At 52.8% G+C, this 16760-nt stretch overlaps 1 protein-coding gene and 1 long non-coding RNA gene across 8 annotated transcripts in view; one reads left to right on the top strand and one right to left on the bottom strand.

Moving 5' to 3' along the window:
- Positions 1-80: 80 nt before the first annotated feature.
- Positions 81-11103, bottom strand: LOC310901571. Its single transcript, XR_014585902.1, has 4 exons — positions 10966-11103; positions 6575-7362; positions 2201-2323; positions 81-1017 (listed from the first exon to the last, which is right to left on the bottom strand). It is a non-coding gene; the product is annotated as an uncharacterized lncRNA (long non-coding RNA).
- TASOR2 (transcription activation suppressor family member 2) overlaps positions 3824-16760 on the top strand; it is a 39119-nt gene continuing 26182 nt past the window's right edge. Inside the window, exons 1-4 of one of the 7 annotated variants that reach the window (XM_083841362.1) lie at positions 3825-4077; positions 12200-12399; positions 14355-14500; positions 15911-16006. In XM_083841362.1, the coding sequence (XP_083697488.1) occupies positions 12387-12399; positions 14355-14500; positions 15911-16006 (255 nt within the window). In that variant the 5' untranslated portion in view covers positions 3825-4077; positions 12200-12386. Of the gene's footprint in view, positions 4078-5940; positions 6271-11655; positions 11788-12199; positions 12400-14354; positions 14501-15910; positions 16007-16760 lie in introns of those variants that run through there. The other 6 variants (XM_083841363.1, XM_083841357.1, XM_083841358.1 and 3 more) reach the window with 6 other exon arrangements.

The raw sequence follows: 16760 nt of genomic DNA, 5'->3' as shown, positions 1-16760 counted from the left end.
CAGTAACATTTTGGTCACGGAACGAGCTTGTATCCCCTTGGCTCTAGTCGTGTGCCTGGTAAAAAGTAATAAAAAATGTTTATAAAGTACTACATAAAACACGCCGTCTTCAGAGATTGCCAGGTTTACATTGCAAATAATAGGGTAAGCAGCACAGCTATTAATTTTTAAGAAACTACATCGATAATGACTGGGAAAAAAAGGGAAAAAATGGTGAAGAGACTTGAAAAAAAACCCACTTGTTCATCACTGAAAATGTTAATCTGCACTCATCATTTTTGACTCATTTCCTGACTGGACCTTGTGTGCAGTGTGTGGTTTTATAGTCATGAAAACACCATAAAGCAAGCTGGGTTTTGACAGAGGCTTTTGTAGGGGGTTGTTTGTTTGTTTTCGCAACTTCGGTTCTGTTTCTCCCAGCGCTGCTAGAATTACTCAAATGTTTGTCACCACAACTTGAACAAAAAGTTGGTTTCTTAGGAAGCTGCAAGATACCAAAATAGCCAAAAAAAAAAAAAAAAAAAAACACAAAAATAAATCAATCTAGAAACTGAAAATCTTAACCGTGTTTTACTGCGGTAGTCGTACACTAAACAAATACACCACAAGCAAATATTGGAATTTAATCACAATGAAAACACGATGCATTTTCCAACGAAAGCAAGAAGCAACATGTGTTGGGCGTGTCAAGAGGTGAAGAGTTATTTGGGCTGTCCTCAGAGATGAGAGACTCTTGAAAGCATCGGTAGGCTTGGAAAATGAGCTGGCCTACCAAGGTAAACTTGTGCTGGGCTCATAAGAAGGAAGAGTTCAATGGAGAAGACTTAATCAGCTATTTCTTGGGGTGGAATAAGCCTTTGAATTTGATCTCTGTCCATCACCAGAGACTCGGAAACCAGGTGATTAAAGTTACACTCATGCTCAGAGAAGCCATACACGCATACCACAGTGCTGGAGGACTCTTGCATCTGTACAGAGCTGAAGGTGGCATTTCATTGGTGTTTCAGAGGACTTCCCCTAATATTTTAATGAAAGGATGAAAAAATTAATGATCTTAGGCAAAATCTGGTTCTCTTGCTGCAAGATCCCAAACTGACTGTGGGAGTTTTGCCTGAGTTGAGTGAAGGATGTGGCAAGACAGCATTATAAGGGATGGATGACACACTTCACAGCACTGTTGAATAAAGTAGACTTTGGGGTCAAGAAATGCCTGACTTTGTGTTTCACCTTTTTCCTTGCTGTTTGGTTCAACACTCGTTTACAGAAAGGGAGTAGAGCAGAAATGGGTGGAAATAAAGCTCTTTCTGTCCATCTGGATTAAACCAGGAAGGCTCAACCTTTGTGTTGCTGTGCATCAGCCATTGATGTGTTAGCTGCCTGCTCCCACCCCTGCTAAGGTGCCCAGAAGTCTTCACACAAACTTTCCATGATGCCTTTAAAAAGAGAAATGAAGTTTTTTACTGGGCGTACCAGCAGGACTGACCAAACATAACGGGCTACCAAAGAGGTCAACCAAATCCACAAGCTCTCTTCCCCCTCTTTCTCTTTCAGTGAAGGTCCTGAGCCAACACTTCCCAAGCCAAATGTCACTGAATGTGCTATTTTACCACTGCATATCAGAAGTTGCCCAAACAACAGACACGGGGGCCTATGCAATTCTCCAAACTGGTTTGGCGATGCTGCATCTAGGGAGGCTGCTGGCTGAGGCTCATTTCTGTCCAAAACCAGGCAACTTCTTGGTGCAGATTTGTGCAAAATGTTAGGCAGAATCCTGCTCTGCTTCATTCCTGGAAGCGCCCCCTGGGTGGGGAAACTTCATCTTGAAATAAAATTATGCTAAAACACTGCGACAGAACCTCATTTCACCTCTTCTCTCTGCTCCAGCTGCTTGCCTGCAGTTCCTTTGCGTTTCTGCAGTCACCCTCGCCCCACTGGACATACCTGACTTTAAGTTTCCACAGCAGAGGACCACCAGATAGTTCAGCACACTCCCAAAAGCTACCCATGATTATCTCCATGTATTTGCATTTTATCTCTAAGACCTGCTCTAATCTGTCCTGACAGCTGTGCCAGTGAAAGAGCAGTTGTGCTGGAATTTATAACACTGGGCATCAGCAGTGCCAGCCAGATGTGGGGTGCAGCGTATCCAACATGTTTGGCTTTGAGGTCCATGCAAATGCAAACATTTATTTAGAATTACCTTCAGCCACAAGCGACCTCCTCCCATCTGGATTCCCTCTGCAGCAGCCAAGTGGGCAGTTCGCACTTTGGGTGCTCTCACAGGCAGGAGACAAAGAGGGTGATCCAGCAGGCCACAGATTTTCTAGAAAATTGAAGAAAGGAGCCTATGAAACCACCATGTCACTGCCAAATTGGGCTGAAACCAGCTGATGGCTTCAAAAGTTAACAGAAGAGACAGATAGAAATAGCACAATCATGAGCTTCATTTTCTTCAGAAACCAAGCGAAAGCCAAGCTTATCTTCTTTCCTGTCACCTATAAAAGAAAAACTCAGTGTTTCCCTGTATTTCTGTGTCATCTGCTGTCCCAAGATTTACACACGACAGGAAACAGGGAGGGAGCCCACAGGTCCTGCGCCATTCTGTGTTTGCAGGCTGGGTCTGTACGCTTCACACAGCAGCTGGGAATGCTAATGCTACCCCACACAGTCAATAATGATCTCAAAGATAATTATTTGCTTTATCTTTGGCTTGTTGTCTTTACACGGGAGGCGACTATCATTTTCAGGAACTGCTGCTTCCACCTCCCAGCTGATTCATTTCATTGCAACTATTTTCTGTCTCTTCTGAGAAAGAAATGACTGACAGCATCTGCATGTATCATTCATATTTTTTTTCTGAATAAAAGAGGAAGCAGATCTTCAGACGACTACTTCCTTATTTTAGAGAAAACGTTATGAGTCATTCTTTCAAAGAAGCCAAAATAGTGAATTGCCAGGAAATAGGCCCACGCCAAAGTCAGACCATGGGCTTTCCTCTTACAGAGGTGTGAAGAGCCACTGACATAAAAACCCCAGGTAGAAATGGTGCCTGACCTCCAGCGGCTCCAGTCATTACTCTCCCCCACCAAAAACTGATGACAAATTCCTTATCAAATTCCCATCAAATTCCTTGACGACAAATTCCTTATCCCTCGAATTCCTTATGTTTTCATAACACGAAATGGGAACTACTCACTGAGAAAGGAGCTCACCCCACAAATCCTAATTTGCCTCATCAGAAATAATTCCCAATACTATAAATCTGTGTTTCCTTACAGCTGCTGCGGTACCTCAGGGTCCTTCTCCTGTCTCCTAGAGCAAGGCCCACAGCTACACGGGGCTGTCCATCTTCCACCCTCGTGGGACAACTGGGGACACTAAACGTGCATACATATGACCCAAATATTGCAGCATGGGGACGTGGAAAGCCTTTTTTTCTTACTCCTTGGGTAGCTGCATTCAGGACCAGCAACACCAACAAGAATTCCAGTCTCTGACGTGTCAGTAGGACCTAGGAGGACTCAGGCAAATCGTTGAGGCGCTGCTACACGGTCAGAGCACGATTGCCATCGCTGACTGCAGGACCCTGGAAAAATCCCTTACTCTTCCCCACACCTTCGTTTCTTCCACTGGTTAATAGCACCTTGCACTCCCTGCTATTGTGGCGGTGAGGTGTTAAGATGGCGTAATTACCTCAACAGCATGCTAACGACCTGCAGCATCGCCTTGACTACTGAGCGAATGCCAAGTGGGCTCTCACATCATCACCTCGTTATTCTTTCTTTTTTTTTTTTTTTCCTCCCTTTGCTGAGGCTGTGACTACCCCAACGTGTAAAAATACACCCAAACCGGAGTTAATCCAGAGCTGGGGCACCCCAACGGCACGATGGTTGCTCAACGCTTTGCGCAGGCGGTCGGCTGAGCCCAGCTCACCTTGCTCCTTGCACCACCTATTGCAACAGCTGGTAGAGACACAGCCTGGCCTGAGCAGAGCATGGACGACTGGGCGCCTCCCCATGATGGCAAGGGAAGAGAGGAGTGAGAACAAAGCCCCGCAGCCCGTTTCTGTGATCCCAGGTAGTGGAGGGAAACTGGATTATTTATCTCTTTTTTTTTTTTTTTCTCTCTTTAAGTGTTCATTCTTGGAGTAAATCCAGCCCCAGGCCACACACTTCCTTATTTTCAAGGGGAGCTTTCCTCGTTTTCAAGAGGAACTAAAACCACGAGTGCCTGGCGGTGAGCAGGCACTTTGAAACACGCTGGGGGAAATCCTGTTTAAAAGGGGCAAACGAGCAACCCCACTGCATGGGGACCCCTTCCCCGGGGACACTGCGGAGCGGGGCCCAGGGCCACCCTGGGACCTGGGGGCGTGGGGACAGGGAGCAGCGGGGACAGGGCTGAGGGGATGAAGGGAGCGATGAGAGAAGGCCCCACCTGGAGCACCGCGTGCAGTTCTGGGCTCCCCAGTACAAGAGGGACATGGGGCTACTGGAGTGAGTCCAGAGGAGGGCTACGGAGATGATTAAAGGACTGGAGCGCCTGTTGTACGAGGACAGGCTGAGAGAACTGTGCCTGTTTAGCCTGGAAAAGAGAAGGCTGAGGGGAGGTCTCATTAATGTATATAAACATCTTAGGGGAGGGTGTCGAGAGGATGGAGCCAGTCTCTTTTCAGTTGTGCCCAGCGACAGGACGAGAAGCGACGGGCACAAACTGAAGCACAGGAGGTTCCGGCGCAATATGAGGGGGCCCTTCTTTGTGAGGGTGACAGAGCACTGGGACAGGCTGCCCAGAGGGGTTGTGGAGTCTCCTTCTCTGGAGATATTCAGAACCCGCCTCGGGTGCCATCCTGCACGACGTGCTCTAGGTGATCCTGCTCGGCAGGGTGTTGGGCTGGATGATGTTCAGAGGTCCCTTCCAACCTCGGCCTTTCTATGATTTTGTGAAGGGACGAGGGGATGAAGGAGGGTGCTGAGGGGTGAAAGAAGGGGCTGAGAAAAGGGCTGAAGATAAGCGCTGAAAGGATGAGGGAAGGCCCTGAGGGGTGGGCCTGAAGAGGGACCAGAGAAGGCACCAAGGGCCAAAGAAAGGCACTGAGGGCATGAGAGAAGGACTGAGGTGAGGGAGAGGCCCCGGGACATGAGGTGGGGACTGAGGGGCAAGGGGCTGAGAGAAGGGCTGAAGAAAGGTGCTGAAGGCATCAGGGACGGGGCTGAAGGGCGCTGAGGGATGGCACCAGGCTGCTGAGGGAAGGAGCTGAGGGAAGGCTGCTAAGGGAAGGCACCAAGGGGCTCAGGGATGGCTGTGGGGGGCTGAGGGAAGGGGCTGAAGAAAGGTGCTGAAGGGATCAGGGAAGGGGCTGAGGGAAGGCATCAGAGGACTGAGGGGGGCTGAGGGAAGGCATCAGGGGACTGAGAGGGGCTAAGGGAAGGCACCAGGGAGCTCAGTGAAAGGGATTAGGGAAGGCTGCGGGGGGCTGAGGGAAGGAGCTGAGGGAAGGGGCTGTGGGGACTGAAGGGGACTAAGCAAAGGCACTAAGGGGCTCAGAGAAGGCTGCGGGGGGCTGAGGGAAGGCTGCTAAAGGAAGGCACCAAGGGGGCTGAGGGAAGGCACCAAGGGGGCTGAGGGGGACTAAGTGATGGCACCAAGGCGCTGAGGGAAGGGGCTCGGAGAAAGCTGCGGGGGGCTGAGGGAAGGCACTGAGCGAAGGCACCAAGCGGCTCGGGGCAATGGGCTGACGGACGGCTGAGCCGAAGCCCGCCCAGCACCCGCATCCCCGCGGCCGTGCCTTGCCCGGCTCGGTCCGGCGGTGACCTGCGGGAAGAGGAAAGCGGCGGGCGCGGCCGCGCTGTCTTTCCGGTTCAGTTTTCACTTTCTGTTTTTTTACCCGCCCCCCCCCCTCCACCCCCAGCCCTCCCCAACTTCGCCGCCGCCCGCCCTCGGCCCGCCCTCGGCCGGCTCTTTCCTCCCTTCCCCTTCCTGGGGCCGGCGGATGGCGGCTGCCGGCTGCCCGCCCGCCCCGCGTGCCGCCCCGCTCCCCCTGAGCCCGCCGGCCCGCCCGGCCCGAGGACGGAGCCGTGCCGAGGGCCGGGCGGGCGGTGACGGCGGCGGCGGCGGCGGCGGCTGCTGTGGTGGCGATGGTGGCTGTGGTGGTGGCGGCGGCGGCGAGGAACGGAGGAGCGGCCAGGGCCGGAGCGGAGCGGCGAGGAGAGGGGAGAGCCCCGGCTGCTATGGGCGAGAGGCGGCAGGAGGCGGCCGGAGGGCCGGCCACGGGTGAGCGGGGACCGGCCCCCATCCCTAACACCGGCCCCCATCCCTTCCACCGGCCCCCATCCCTAACACCGGCCCCATCCCTTCCTCTGGGAAGGGCAAACCCATCCGTGTTTACCCCCCTATCCCCCCTAAGACCCCCTTCCAGGGACCGGGACCCCTTAACACCCCCCTTCCAGGGACCTTTTTGGGGTCCCTCCGCAGCAGCCCCCGGATGGAGGCACCTGCTCAGCCCTAAGGACGCCAGCCCCAAGCCTCCTGCAGGCCTTCGAACCCATTAAAAAAAAGCCTTTTTTTTTAATGTCACCTTGGCTTCTCGGGGAAGCCACGGGCTGTCCCGCCTCCCGCTTGCGGCTGTGTGCTGGAAACGGTTGGGAAAAGCTGCGGTCGGTTCTGGGATTTGCACCGCACGTGCCCTGGGGCCGTCCTTGGGAGCTGGGTTTTGTCCCTGCAGGTGCCCTTCAGGAGCAGGAGGTGGAAATACAAACGGGTCATGGCATACGGCCCCTTCCCTACGACATACATGCAGGGCGAAGGCTGGCAGGCCTCTTTGTTTCCCCTTTGGAGCGGCCGTGCCGCCCTGCTGGGCTGTGAAGCAGCTTTAGGGGGTGGAAATGGTATTTCCACACCGGTTTTGCACAATTCTGCCTCCAGATCATCCCCCCAAGTTGTCCCACAGCTCGCCAAGCTGCGTGCACTCCTTAACTGGGGTTAATCTGGGTAGACGGAGCAGGCAGGAGCGCGAATGACACAAAAATAGTTGTAAAACACGTTCCTTTCTGCGTGGAAACAACGTTTTTGCTTTTTTTTTTTTTTAAATGCAAGAAAGCCTGCGTGGTGCAGAATAGTCAGCAGCCCAGGGGCTTGGCACTCGTGGTGGGTGCAGGAGATGGGTAAAGCTCAGCTCTGTGGGATTCAGGTCAGACATCAACCCGGTGGTTTTACCCCGAGCGTTGGGTCGCTGCTTGTTTCGGAGTGGACGTTTCTTGGCGTTGCTCGGTGGATCTCGTTACGGTGCGTACATTAACGAAGGGGGAGACAAACACAGGTCTTCTGCTGCGCAAGATGTCCTGTGATTGCGCCCGGAGATCATACCTGCGTGGGTTAGGTACAGCACATTGTCAAGAAAATGACTGCTTTCGCAGAAGCTGCTCTTTTCCAATTTTAAAAAAACATTTGGTCAGAGAATTCCCTATCTTCTCTGATAAGAAGAAAAGTAAGTGCTTGCCCGGGACTAGAGATCGCATTACGTGGCACTGAAACTGGTTTTACATACTAGTTAGGTCTATTTTTAGTGTTCCTGTTAAACCTGATGTTTTCTGCAGCAGCAGGGCTAGCTTCAGCGTTCCCTGTCCCCAAACACTGACCCCCTGATACTCCCTATCTATGTCCTGCCAGACTCTGAGCTGCATTGGCAGTCCAGATGCTGAACCCGCCTGGATTAAAAGTAGCTCCTTGACTTAATTTTCTACCGCAGTTCGCTGTTTTTTTGCATTACTCAGCCTCGACTGTACCAGCAGGGGAAGAGAAGGAGCGCTGGGGCAAGCGCTTGCGAAGATCAGTGTAGCCAGCAAGAAAAACGCCCGTGGCATTACAGTTTTGGCGGAATTGGGCCAGTTTTATTTACATGAAATACGCATGGTGGTCGCTTCGGCGTTGGCTAAAGCACGGATATTTATTGGTTCAAATCACTTTGAGACGAGAAAGTGAAATGCTTGTCCTTCTTGGTAAATGCAGTTTTGGCACTCTTTGGCTTTTTGTTCTTTCTGATGGTAAAAAAATTACTACCTGAAAGTTCTGGTGGATGTCTGAAGCTGGCATGCACGTGGGGTAGATTTTAGCGTTTGGCTTTGGTTCTGTTTTGTACTTGAAACTGGAAGTGTGTCTTGGTAATTTCTGTAACCAAAGGGTCCGCAGAGAACGTGTGGGTAGAGGTTTGTTGCCAAATCGAGCAGAACAAGAAAGAAAGTCGACTCTAAAAGGAGAGCATCCATGGTGAGAGCAGAAGAAACAAGCCAAAGGAAGGTTCTGGCCCTGTTTTGGAGGTTCTCAGGCTCGCTCGAAGGCAAAAATAAGTAAGTGACTGGCAGTTTGGAGGAGTGTAGCTGCATTTTTTTTCAGTCAGGGTACCTATAAGCCCACTTTTCCAGCCACAAACGCTTCTTTTTTTTTTTCCTTTCCCCAAATGGAAAGGCCGTGAAGGAGCTGTTCATTGCGAAAGTTGTTTTTAACACGTGGAGCGTTGCTCTCACAAAGCCTCCTGTACGTTGGCAAACCCCAGGCATCACTGCAGAGCTTGAACTTCGAGTCCAGGACATCGCTGGCATCAATTTTTTTGGCATGTCCTGAGCAGCAGCGGAGGAGCCACGGCGACGTTTCTCGGGAGGGCTGGATTTGCTCTGCGGGTACGCTGCGGTTGCCCGGGTTTTAACGTGTGGGTTTCAACGTAGAGCCCGCGGGCTGCAAGCGAGGGATCCGTGAAATATCCCGGAGCAAAGGTAAACCTGTCAGCAGCGGGCTTGGGGCTTGCTGCGCGCGCGTCTCCAGCTCTCCCACGGCATCAAGACTGACTGTTTTAGGCCAGGGTGTGCTAGCAGGGAGAGCTGTTGGGCTGGCTGATTTTTTAAAGGGATCTCCGGTTGTCCAAGTGCTAAAATACCTGGCGTAGTGCTAGATTTGGGAAGAGTCGGTGCGGACACCTGCAGCTGGATGAATCCACGACAGCTGGCAACCCATTAGAAGGTGACAGAAGGGGGGGAGCTGCAGCAGGAGAGGCCTTGGAGGAGCATCTGCTGAGATGAACGGCAGCAACAACTGCCTGCGTGGTGTATTAACGAGAGAAAACCCGTAATAACCACATCCTCAACTACGTGAGCAGCTGAAGGTAACGGGAGGGAGGTTATAAAATCAAAGAAATGTTCAAATCAAAGAAAGGTTTCTCTGGAGCAGGACTCTGGCTCTGTGTAGACCGTCACCAACACCAGACTGGGGCAGCTGTGGCTTTGCCCAGCCAAGGGCAGGGCCCCCCACCTCTCCGTGAGCTGTCCTAAGGCTGCATCACCCTCCAGGGGAAAAAAAAAATCCCACAGAGCTGACCCTGGAAAGGTCGCTGATCCTCTGGGCGGAGTGGTAGCTCTCCTGAGAGGCTGCCTCAGCACCCTGCGTAGCCCAAGTCCTAAAAGGTGGTCTAAATCAATACTGACAGTCTCCGATACTGAGATGAAAAGCCTTTAAAATGCTCTTGCAGCCAAGGTGTCCGCGCTTCCTGATCCCAGAGGTGGTTTTAAATACGACCCGGAGAGCCGTGCCACCCAAGAATTTCCCCTTGCCGCAGCAATTTGAATGCTCAAAGCGAGCATTTCTGGGGGGAAAAACCTCACAGTTACGAGGCTCTCGAACTTCCGTGCGAGCCCGTGGCTCTCTTCGCGTGAGCACGAGGAGACGTCCGCTGCGGAGAGGTGCTTTGGGATTACCTGTTACAGCGATTTACTTGCAGGAGCCCCGCAGCAGTTGCAGGGTGATCGCCTCGATAAGCTGCTGGTCTTGCATAGAGTACGAGGTGCGTCCTGCCCGTGCTCGCGCTGATGTGGCAGCACGCATCCGTCACCTGGTGCCGGCCGGGGGTAAAACCTCGTGCTGATTCACTGGGATATCCCAGCTGAGCCCTCGCATCTGTCTTAGCCGGTGCCCCGACTCCAGGAGCCGCCAATTTAGGAAAAACACGGCAAGGGGACGGCCATCCAGCACTCCTTCGGAGCGCTCGTGCTGCCTGCCGAAGGTTTGTGCCTCGGGAAGAGCTGGAATTGGTATTTAATCGATTATTTTTTTTCCCCCCGCAGATCTGATGGGATCTTTTTTAACCCCTCTGCAGCCTCCTGTGGTGAGACCTTCAGACGGGGCAGCTTGGTATGGGAGCCCCTCCGTCCCCAGGAGGCAGGTTCAGCCGGCTCCGCTCAGTGAAACCCCTAAAAATACGAGGCTAGAACAGCCGCCTGCATCTCATGGTGGAAAGAATGGGAAGGAAAAAGGCGAGAAAGCAAAAGCAAAAGGCACTGGGAAGCAGTAAAGCTGGAAAAGCGGCCGATAATGGCAGGAGGAGCAGGAACGAGGCGCTTGGCTGGTGTAGGGGGGCGTATTTTGAGGCTGGAAGGCTTTGAAGAACCCACGTTAAAATGCAAAAAAAAAAAACCCCGAGAGGCTCAAATAAGCCAAGGCAAATCGTTCCCTGCTTCAGTGCCCTGCTAACAGTGCCGTAGCGCCTGGACGCGGTCTCCGTGGCGGGGACCGCTCTGCCGTGCTGCACGGAGCGGCCTCTGGGGCCTGCCTCAGGTGATCAGTTGGCAGATGCCCCTATTCTGGCGGAATTTGGCCCAATTTTGGCCTCACGCTGAAAGAGTCAAGCGGCTTCTCTGCGCGGGAGCGCTTCAGCACCGACGAAGCAAGGCTCATTATAAACACTGGGCCGTGCGGGCTGTAGCTGAAAGGAGTTTGATCGGGCAGGTATTTTATAATGCTGGATTAAAAGGGACAGTTTGTGTAATTGTCACAGTAATTACTGCGCGCCGGGGGCGATTGGAAAGTAAAATCGAGCGGCTAAGGAGCGAGAGCGGCAAAAGCAGGATGGGAAATGAGAAAGGAAGAGAAAGTGGACGTCGGCAGAGCCAAAAAAGACGGGAGGACGGTCCTAAGGAGCCTCACCTTGCAGTACGGGAATCCTTGAGCTCTGCGGCTGTGTTCAGCGAGCGTTGACCGCGCTGGGTGGCCGATTTTTGGAGATCTGACAGCATTTAAATGCCTGCAAAAAAAAAATTTAAGGCTAAAAGAAACGCAAACCTCGTTCTCCGTGCAAGCCTGCGCTAGGGAGCGGTTCAGAAGCCGTGGGTTTTCTTTCCTGCTGGGCCGGCTTTGGAAGTGGTGCGTGGTGAGGCCATCCAGAGGTCGCCTGAAGGTGGCCGAGCCAAGCGAGGATCGTGTTGGGGAGAAGCGTGAGCTGCTTGGCGTCGGCCAGCCCCGCTGACCGGCATCCAGCTCCTGCAGGAGCCCAAAATCGGGGAGGGGAGCAGCAGCGCGCGGCTCCCGATTTACGGCGTGAGTAGCTGCAGCGGCGACCGCTCCTCTCCCGCGCTGCCGGCGTAGGAAATCCACCAGGACAGGCTGCGAGCCCCTTCCCGAGGATTTCAGGGCACGGATAACACCCGCCGCGGGTTCACCTGGACCTGGCCGTGCTGGGCCCAGTCCATCCATCCATTTTACCACGTGTCTGCGCTGTCCCTGTCCCCGGAGAGGATGCCGGGTGGTGGCACGTCCAAGCTGCTCGGAGGGAGGCCGGCCGCTTTCACTTTTGCTTCTGCTTGAGGCGCTTTCGGTTTCACCCGCTCAGAGCCTGCGCACGGAGCGGCGAGGGCCGCACGAAATTGCAGCCCGGACTTGTGTCAGGGTTTTGTGGATGTTTCTAGGGGCGAAGACTCTTCTTTGGGGTGGGAACAGATCTGAAGGAGCTTCCGAAACCTGAAATGGAAGGTGGGGGTCACAGCAAGCCGCCGGGCTCGGTGCCACACTCTGTGATTGTTTCATCTCGTTTATTTATGTATTTCTGCAGCAACTTTTTTTGGGGGGGATTTCCTGGGCTTTCATTTTTGACACAGCAGCCGAACTCGCAGGGAACAGAAGGAGCAAATGTTTGACTTGCAACTTGCAAAATTGCTGCTTATGTTGCACTTCCCAGAGCTTCCCGGGCTTTTCAAAAAGCCTTTCGCTTTCACCCCTGCGAGAATATCCGAGGCTTTTGCTGATTTAGCACCTCACACCCTCGACGTTCTGCTCCCGAAGGGGTTTTTAACCCCGGGAGCTCCCTGGTCAGCTCGGTGTCTTGGCGTCTGGAAACACGCAGCGGGGTTCGGCCGCGGCCTTTCTCACGCTCTTCCCGTCTCAGTCTTTCCCCAGACTTGCCGAGGACGCGGCGTTGCACGGCGGTTTCAGCGGGAGGAGCGGAGTGCCGAGCCCCGAGGAGCGAGGCGCTCAGAGCAGGAGCCACGGGATTACCTAGCGCCCGTTGCAGCCCGGTGCTTTTGGGCCAAGAGGAGCGGTGGAGGGAGCCGGGCTCGGTTAGTCTGGAGAAGATGCTGAGGACAGGTCTGTTGCTGCTCCGCAGGTCGCGACGTGGCTCTGGATGTGCCGGAGGGGGGGGGTTAGAAGCAGAAAGGGGTTTGGCGTTCGGTCCGAGCCTTTGCGCAGAGCTGGGACGTAATTCCCCGCTCTGATTCACGTGGGGGAGGCTGAGCTCGCTGACTGCTGCCTTGAGACTCGGAGGATGCAAGAGGGAGTGAGAGACAAAGCAAAAAACGAGAGGCAAGTGAGGGAAAAGACGAGCAGGCGTATCCCTTCCTATCCTCGTTAGGCTCAAAGAGAGAAAGCGATAATACTGGCGGAGGTCTGCAAGACCTCTTTATCTTTTGTTTTTCGGCCCTGAGAGCCCGGTTGGGTTCACCTGCTTTCAGACCACTTCCATCTGGTGCTCACAGGGGCATCGCCTGGAAGTGGGGCTGCAGGAAGGGCATACGAGAGGGCGCGAAAGATGCGAGCTCGGGGGGCAAAAGTACTTTTAAAGGCTTCCCTTTCCATGCTCCCAATTTCTGTCCCTACCTATTTCTGGACGCGTTTTTATAGCGTTTTCGCCCCACCTTTTGCCACGTCCGCATTTGTCTTTTGCTTGGCACAGGGCAGACGCTGTCTCCCGTTACGCCCAGTAGTTCAGGCTCGCTGAGCAGCTGGGTGATCTCGATGCACACAGTTCGAGCTGTTATTTTCCTCTGCCCCTTTTAAAAGATCCTTTATTGACCTTGAGTAGTTCACCTGTGTCACAAATCTTGTTATTTCTCTAAATAGTTCTCATTTATTTATTTATTTAAGTCGAGGGGAGGGAAAGATGAAAACCGACCCTTTGAATACAGGATTCAAACCCCAGGGAGGTTGCAGAGCAGTGCCTGATGCTGTCCTGCTCATCGCCAATGAACGTGGGTCTTTCTGCTCTGGAGGTTGAAACGGGGCCTCAGCCGTTTGTCTCCAAAAATTGCTGGGAGGCTTTTCGTAAAGAGCAGCCCGCGTGCGAAACCTTGGCGTGAGGTTTGGAGGTTTCCACGCTTCCCTCCTCGTAGACGATTGCTTTTATATTTTTTTAAGTTCACGGGGCCGTAAGCGATAAACTTTTTTGGCGTGTCTGTGCCGCGAGCTCAGCTCGAGATTTGAAATCCCGTAGGTCGTGAATCATCGCCAGCAGTAAAGCTTTGTAAATGTGCACCAGGGACCGAGCCCAGGATTTGCCGTGTTTCTGCATGGCTGCTTTCATTGATATCTGGATGTCAGCAGCTGCAGGAGTGTAAATACTGCGGGGCTTTCCTTTGGCTCTGCACGTGTGTTTCATTTGGTGAATGCTTTGGGATCTCTGCTTGGTGGGGAGCTGTTGGGAAGCGTTTTACCGGGATGTTTTCCTTAGGAGATATCTGGAGAGGATTTGGGCTTTGGGAAGGCTCTGCCTGTTGGGGCTGTGTGGGAGGGCTTGCCCTCGTGGCACTGAAAACCACGTTTGTTAAGACCTTTAGAGCAAAAACCGATAACCCCAAGCAACCAACCTGACCACAGACCAGTCGTGTGCAGGAGTCAGCTCTCGCAGCCTGCAGGAGCTCACCGCAAATCTAAGCAGCTTTTTAGCACAAGAGAAAAAACTCTGACCTGCTCAGAGGTCGTAAAGTTAATTTGCCAGCAGGTTTTGCTTCTTTGGCAGTTGTTAACAATTTCCCTTTTTTTTTTCTGTTGCGAAGAAAGAACGTTTAAGAGCTCGCTAGCCAAGAGCCAGCCCCTTTTCCTCCTGGCTGAGGGCAGTTTTGCTTTCAGACCAAGACCTGGGGGCTGCGTGGCTGGAGGGGAGCTGCTGGAGACATCCCAGTGGGAGCCTCAGAGCTGATAGATCGGCTCTGTGGAGATCTGGGCTTGTTAAATCAGTGTCACAGCCAGCTGCCACCCGGCCCTGCTGAGGCCCTGCACCGACCTGGGAATGGCCAGGATTAATATTTGGCTTTTCTCCCCCCAAGGTTTTCATCCGGAGTCACAAGAGTCGAGTTCGCTGCTGCAGACAGCGGTTTCAGTGCTGCAAAGCTGCTGCTTGGATTCTGCGTCTCAGGATGGTTTTCAGTACAGCCAAGCAATTCTGGTGGAAAACGCTGTTTTTCTGAATGAGGTAGGACCGCTGGGACAGCTGGAAGCTCAGGAAACGGTGGCATTTCTTTGGGGCCCCGACTGGGGGGCTGTAGGGCTGTAAATTCCGGTTTATTGGCGCGTCTGTCCTTCCTTTGTAGCGTGCGGCTTACCTGCCCGCCTTGCAGAGCCCCGTTTGTAGTTCCTGACTGAAGAGGGCCTTTGCTTTGCTTTCTTCTTCTCCTCCCTTCCCAGTCTGATCAGGAACAAAAGGCCAAGTCCGCCAATGCTGCCAAATGTTCAGCAGGAGCTCCTGGAGCCGGTTGAAATGCAGGTGTGATGCCCGGTAGCAGAGCTCTAATGGCACTGCACGTCACGTGTAGTTCTGATTCGCAGCAAGGCAGATGTCCATGTGGTATTTCTGCCCTCGTGCCTGTGCAGGCACCAGGTTTAACCCCAAATATCCCTTTTCCAGCTGTCCGGGGTCATTTCTGGAATCACTTTAAATGCCTTCATCCCTACGGTCTCGTTGCCGTTGGCATGGAAGACGAGCTGTCTCCTCTGAGGGCAGGAGCTGACCCAAGCTTGTTGTCATGAATTAGAGAGAGCTTAGAGATCTTGGCTGCTTAGAGCCAGTGAATTCACTGGCCGAAAAGCTGGGAAAGCAGGAATTAAGTCAGTTGTTGATTTGCTTGTGAGTTCTAAAGTCAAAATAAGCAAAAGCAGCGATGAGACTATTGTTTTCTTATAATCCCATTTAAAAAAAAATCCCATCCTTCCGCAACTTCTTTTATCAAAGCCCAAAACCATCACGGACACAGCTCTCTGTTTGTTATCAGCGCTGGGAACGCGAGCTGCTTTATTCATCAGACAAAAGAAATCAGAAAAACGTGTGATCTGGCTGGAGCCAAACCCTCTGAGCTGTAGCTGCGTGATAGCATCTGCTCTCTAATCAAATAATTCAGGCTTTCCTGGTCAGCGGAGAGAAACATCTCCAAGCATCCCCCCTCGTGTAGGTATCCGTGGTTGATTCGTCCTCTGACGGCTGCAGCTGGCCCCTAAATGCGATGCTTGACCAGCCCGTGTGCCGCGCAGGGAAACAAGCTCCCCAGCAGCCTGGTGAGAGGGGCAAGGAGGAATAAAGCTGGATTTCCTCGGGACGCACACAGCCACGGTCACCTTTGTGCCACAGCGGGGATGCTGCGGGGCTGGATGTGCCTGCCCTCCTTTAGAGGGTGTTAAATGTTCTTCTGGGGACAAAACGGAGTCAGAGAGCTGTACGGATTGGGGTTCTTGTGGGATATGGGGCGTGCGTGTGCCCGGGGAAGGGGATGCCCACGCAGCTGGAGGTCCGCGGGGCACGCTGTCCTGACGGCACACGTTCTCCGTACTGCTCGGTCACTGGGCTGTAGCACGAATGGGCTAGAACGAAACGTTGTTGTGTCTTCTGCAGCTCAAAGCTTTTGTCCAAGCAAAGGAAGCCGCCGGATACAGCCAGGAGGAGCTGGAGGAGACCTTCGCGTTTCTCCTGTTTGACAATGAAGAAGAGGTAAGCTAAAATGTTTACTCAGCTTAGAAAGTCGATGCCAAGTGCCTGCAAATGCGCTCCTTCCCACAAAAGCCCAGCAACTCCGTTGACAGAGCGTCCTGGCTTTTCACACCCTGGTTACCTGCACAGTTAGCGCTGCGTAAATATTCCAAAGCAGGTTCAGAAAGCAGCACCCGGGAGGTTTAGGGATGGATCCTGTTTTCAGACTCTCCAGCTGGTTGCTGTTTGAGGTCTCCTTTGCCCTCTGCAGGGAGCTGTAAGGAGTTTTCCTTTGTTCCAGTGGATTTACGGTCAAGTACAGCGAGGTGAAACCTTTCACGCACGATTAGAAGAGAAAAACATTTCTGTGATAGAAGGCAGGAGTTTATCAGGTGGTTTTGGACAGGTTCCCTTGGTTTCCCTGTCTACATGGGGAGAGAGTCTGACAGCTACTGGGAAATAGTTTTCTTGCCCATTTTTCACGAGGATGCTTTTGACTTTGTGTGAAGAGTTTGCCCACACGAGGATGCTCACGAAGTCCAGTGGGTACTCACTTTTAACATTTTTTAGTGATGCCATGGTAAATCCCTGCAGGGATGGTTTTTTTCAGGATGACAGTGGCCTGAATGCAGTTTAATTCAGTTCAGTTTGGGTTAAGATGCATCAGAACAAACAACATTCAGTCAAAACCGGGGAGAAGGAACTGTCCCGCTTTGTTTTAGCTGTTTGAAATTTAGCACTGCCTGTGCCAAGTGACTGGCTCCTTGTACAGGAA

The sequence above is a fragment of the Anser anser genome, assembly GCF_964211835.1.
Source record: "Anser anser genome assembly, chromosome: 1".
In the NCBI taxonomy this organism is placed as follows: Eukaryota; Metazoa; Chordata; class Aves; order Anseriformes; family Anatidae; genus Anser; species Anser anser.
This window is presented reverse-complemented; position numbering and strand designations above follow the sequence as displayed.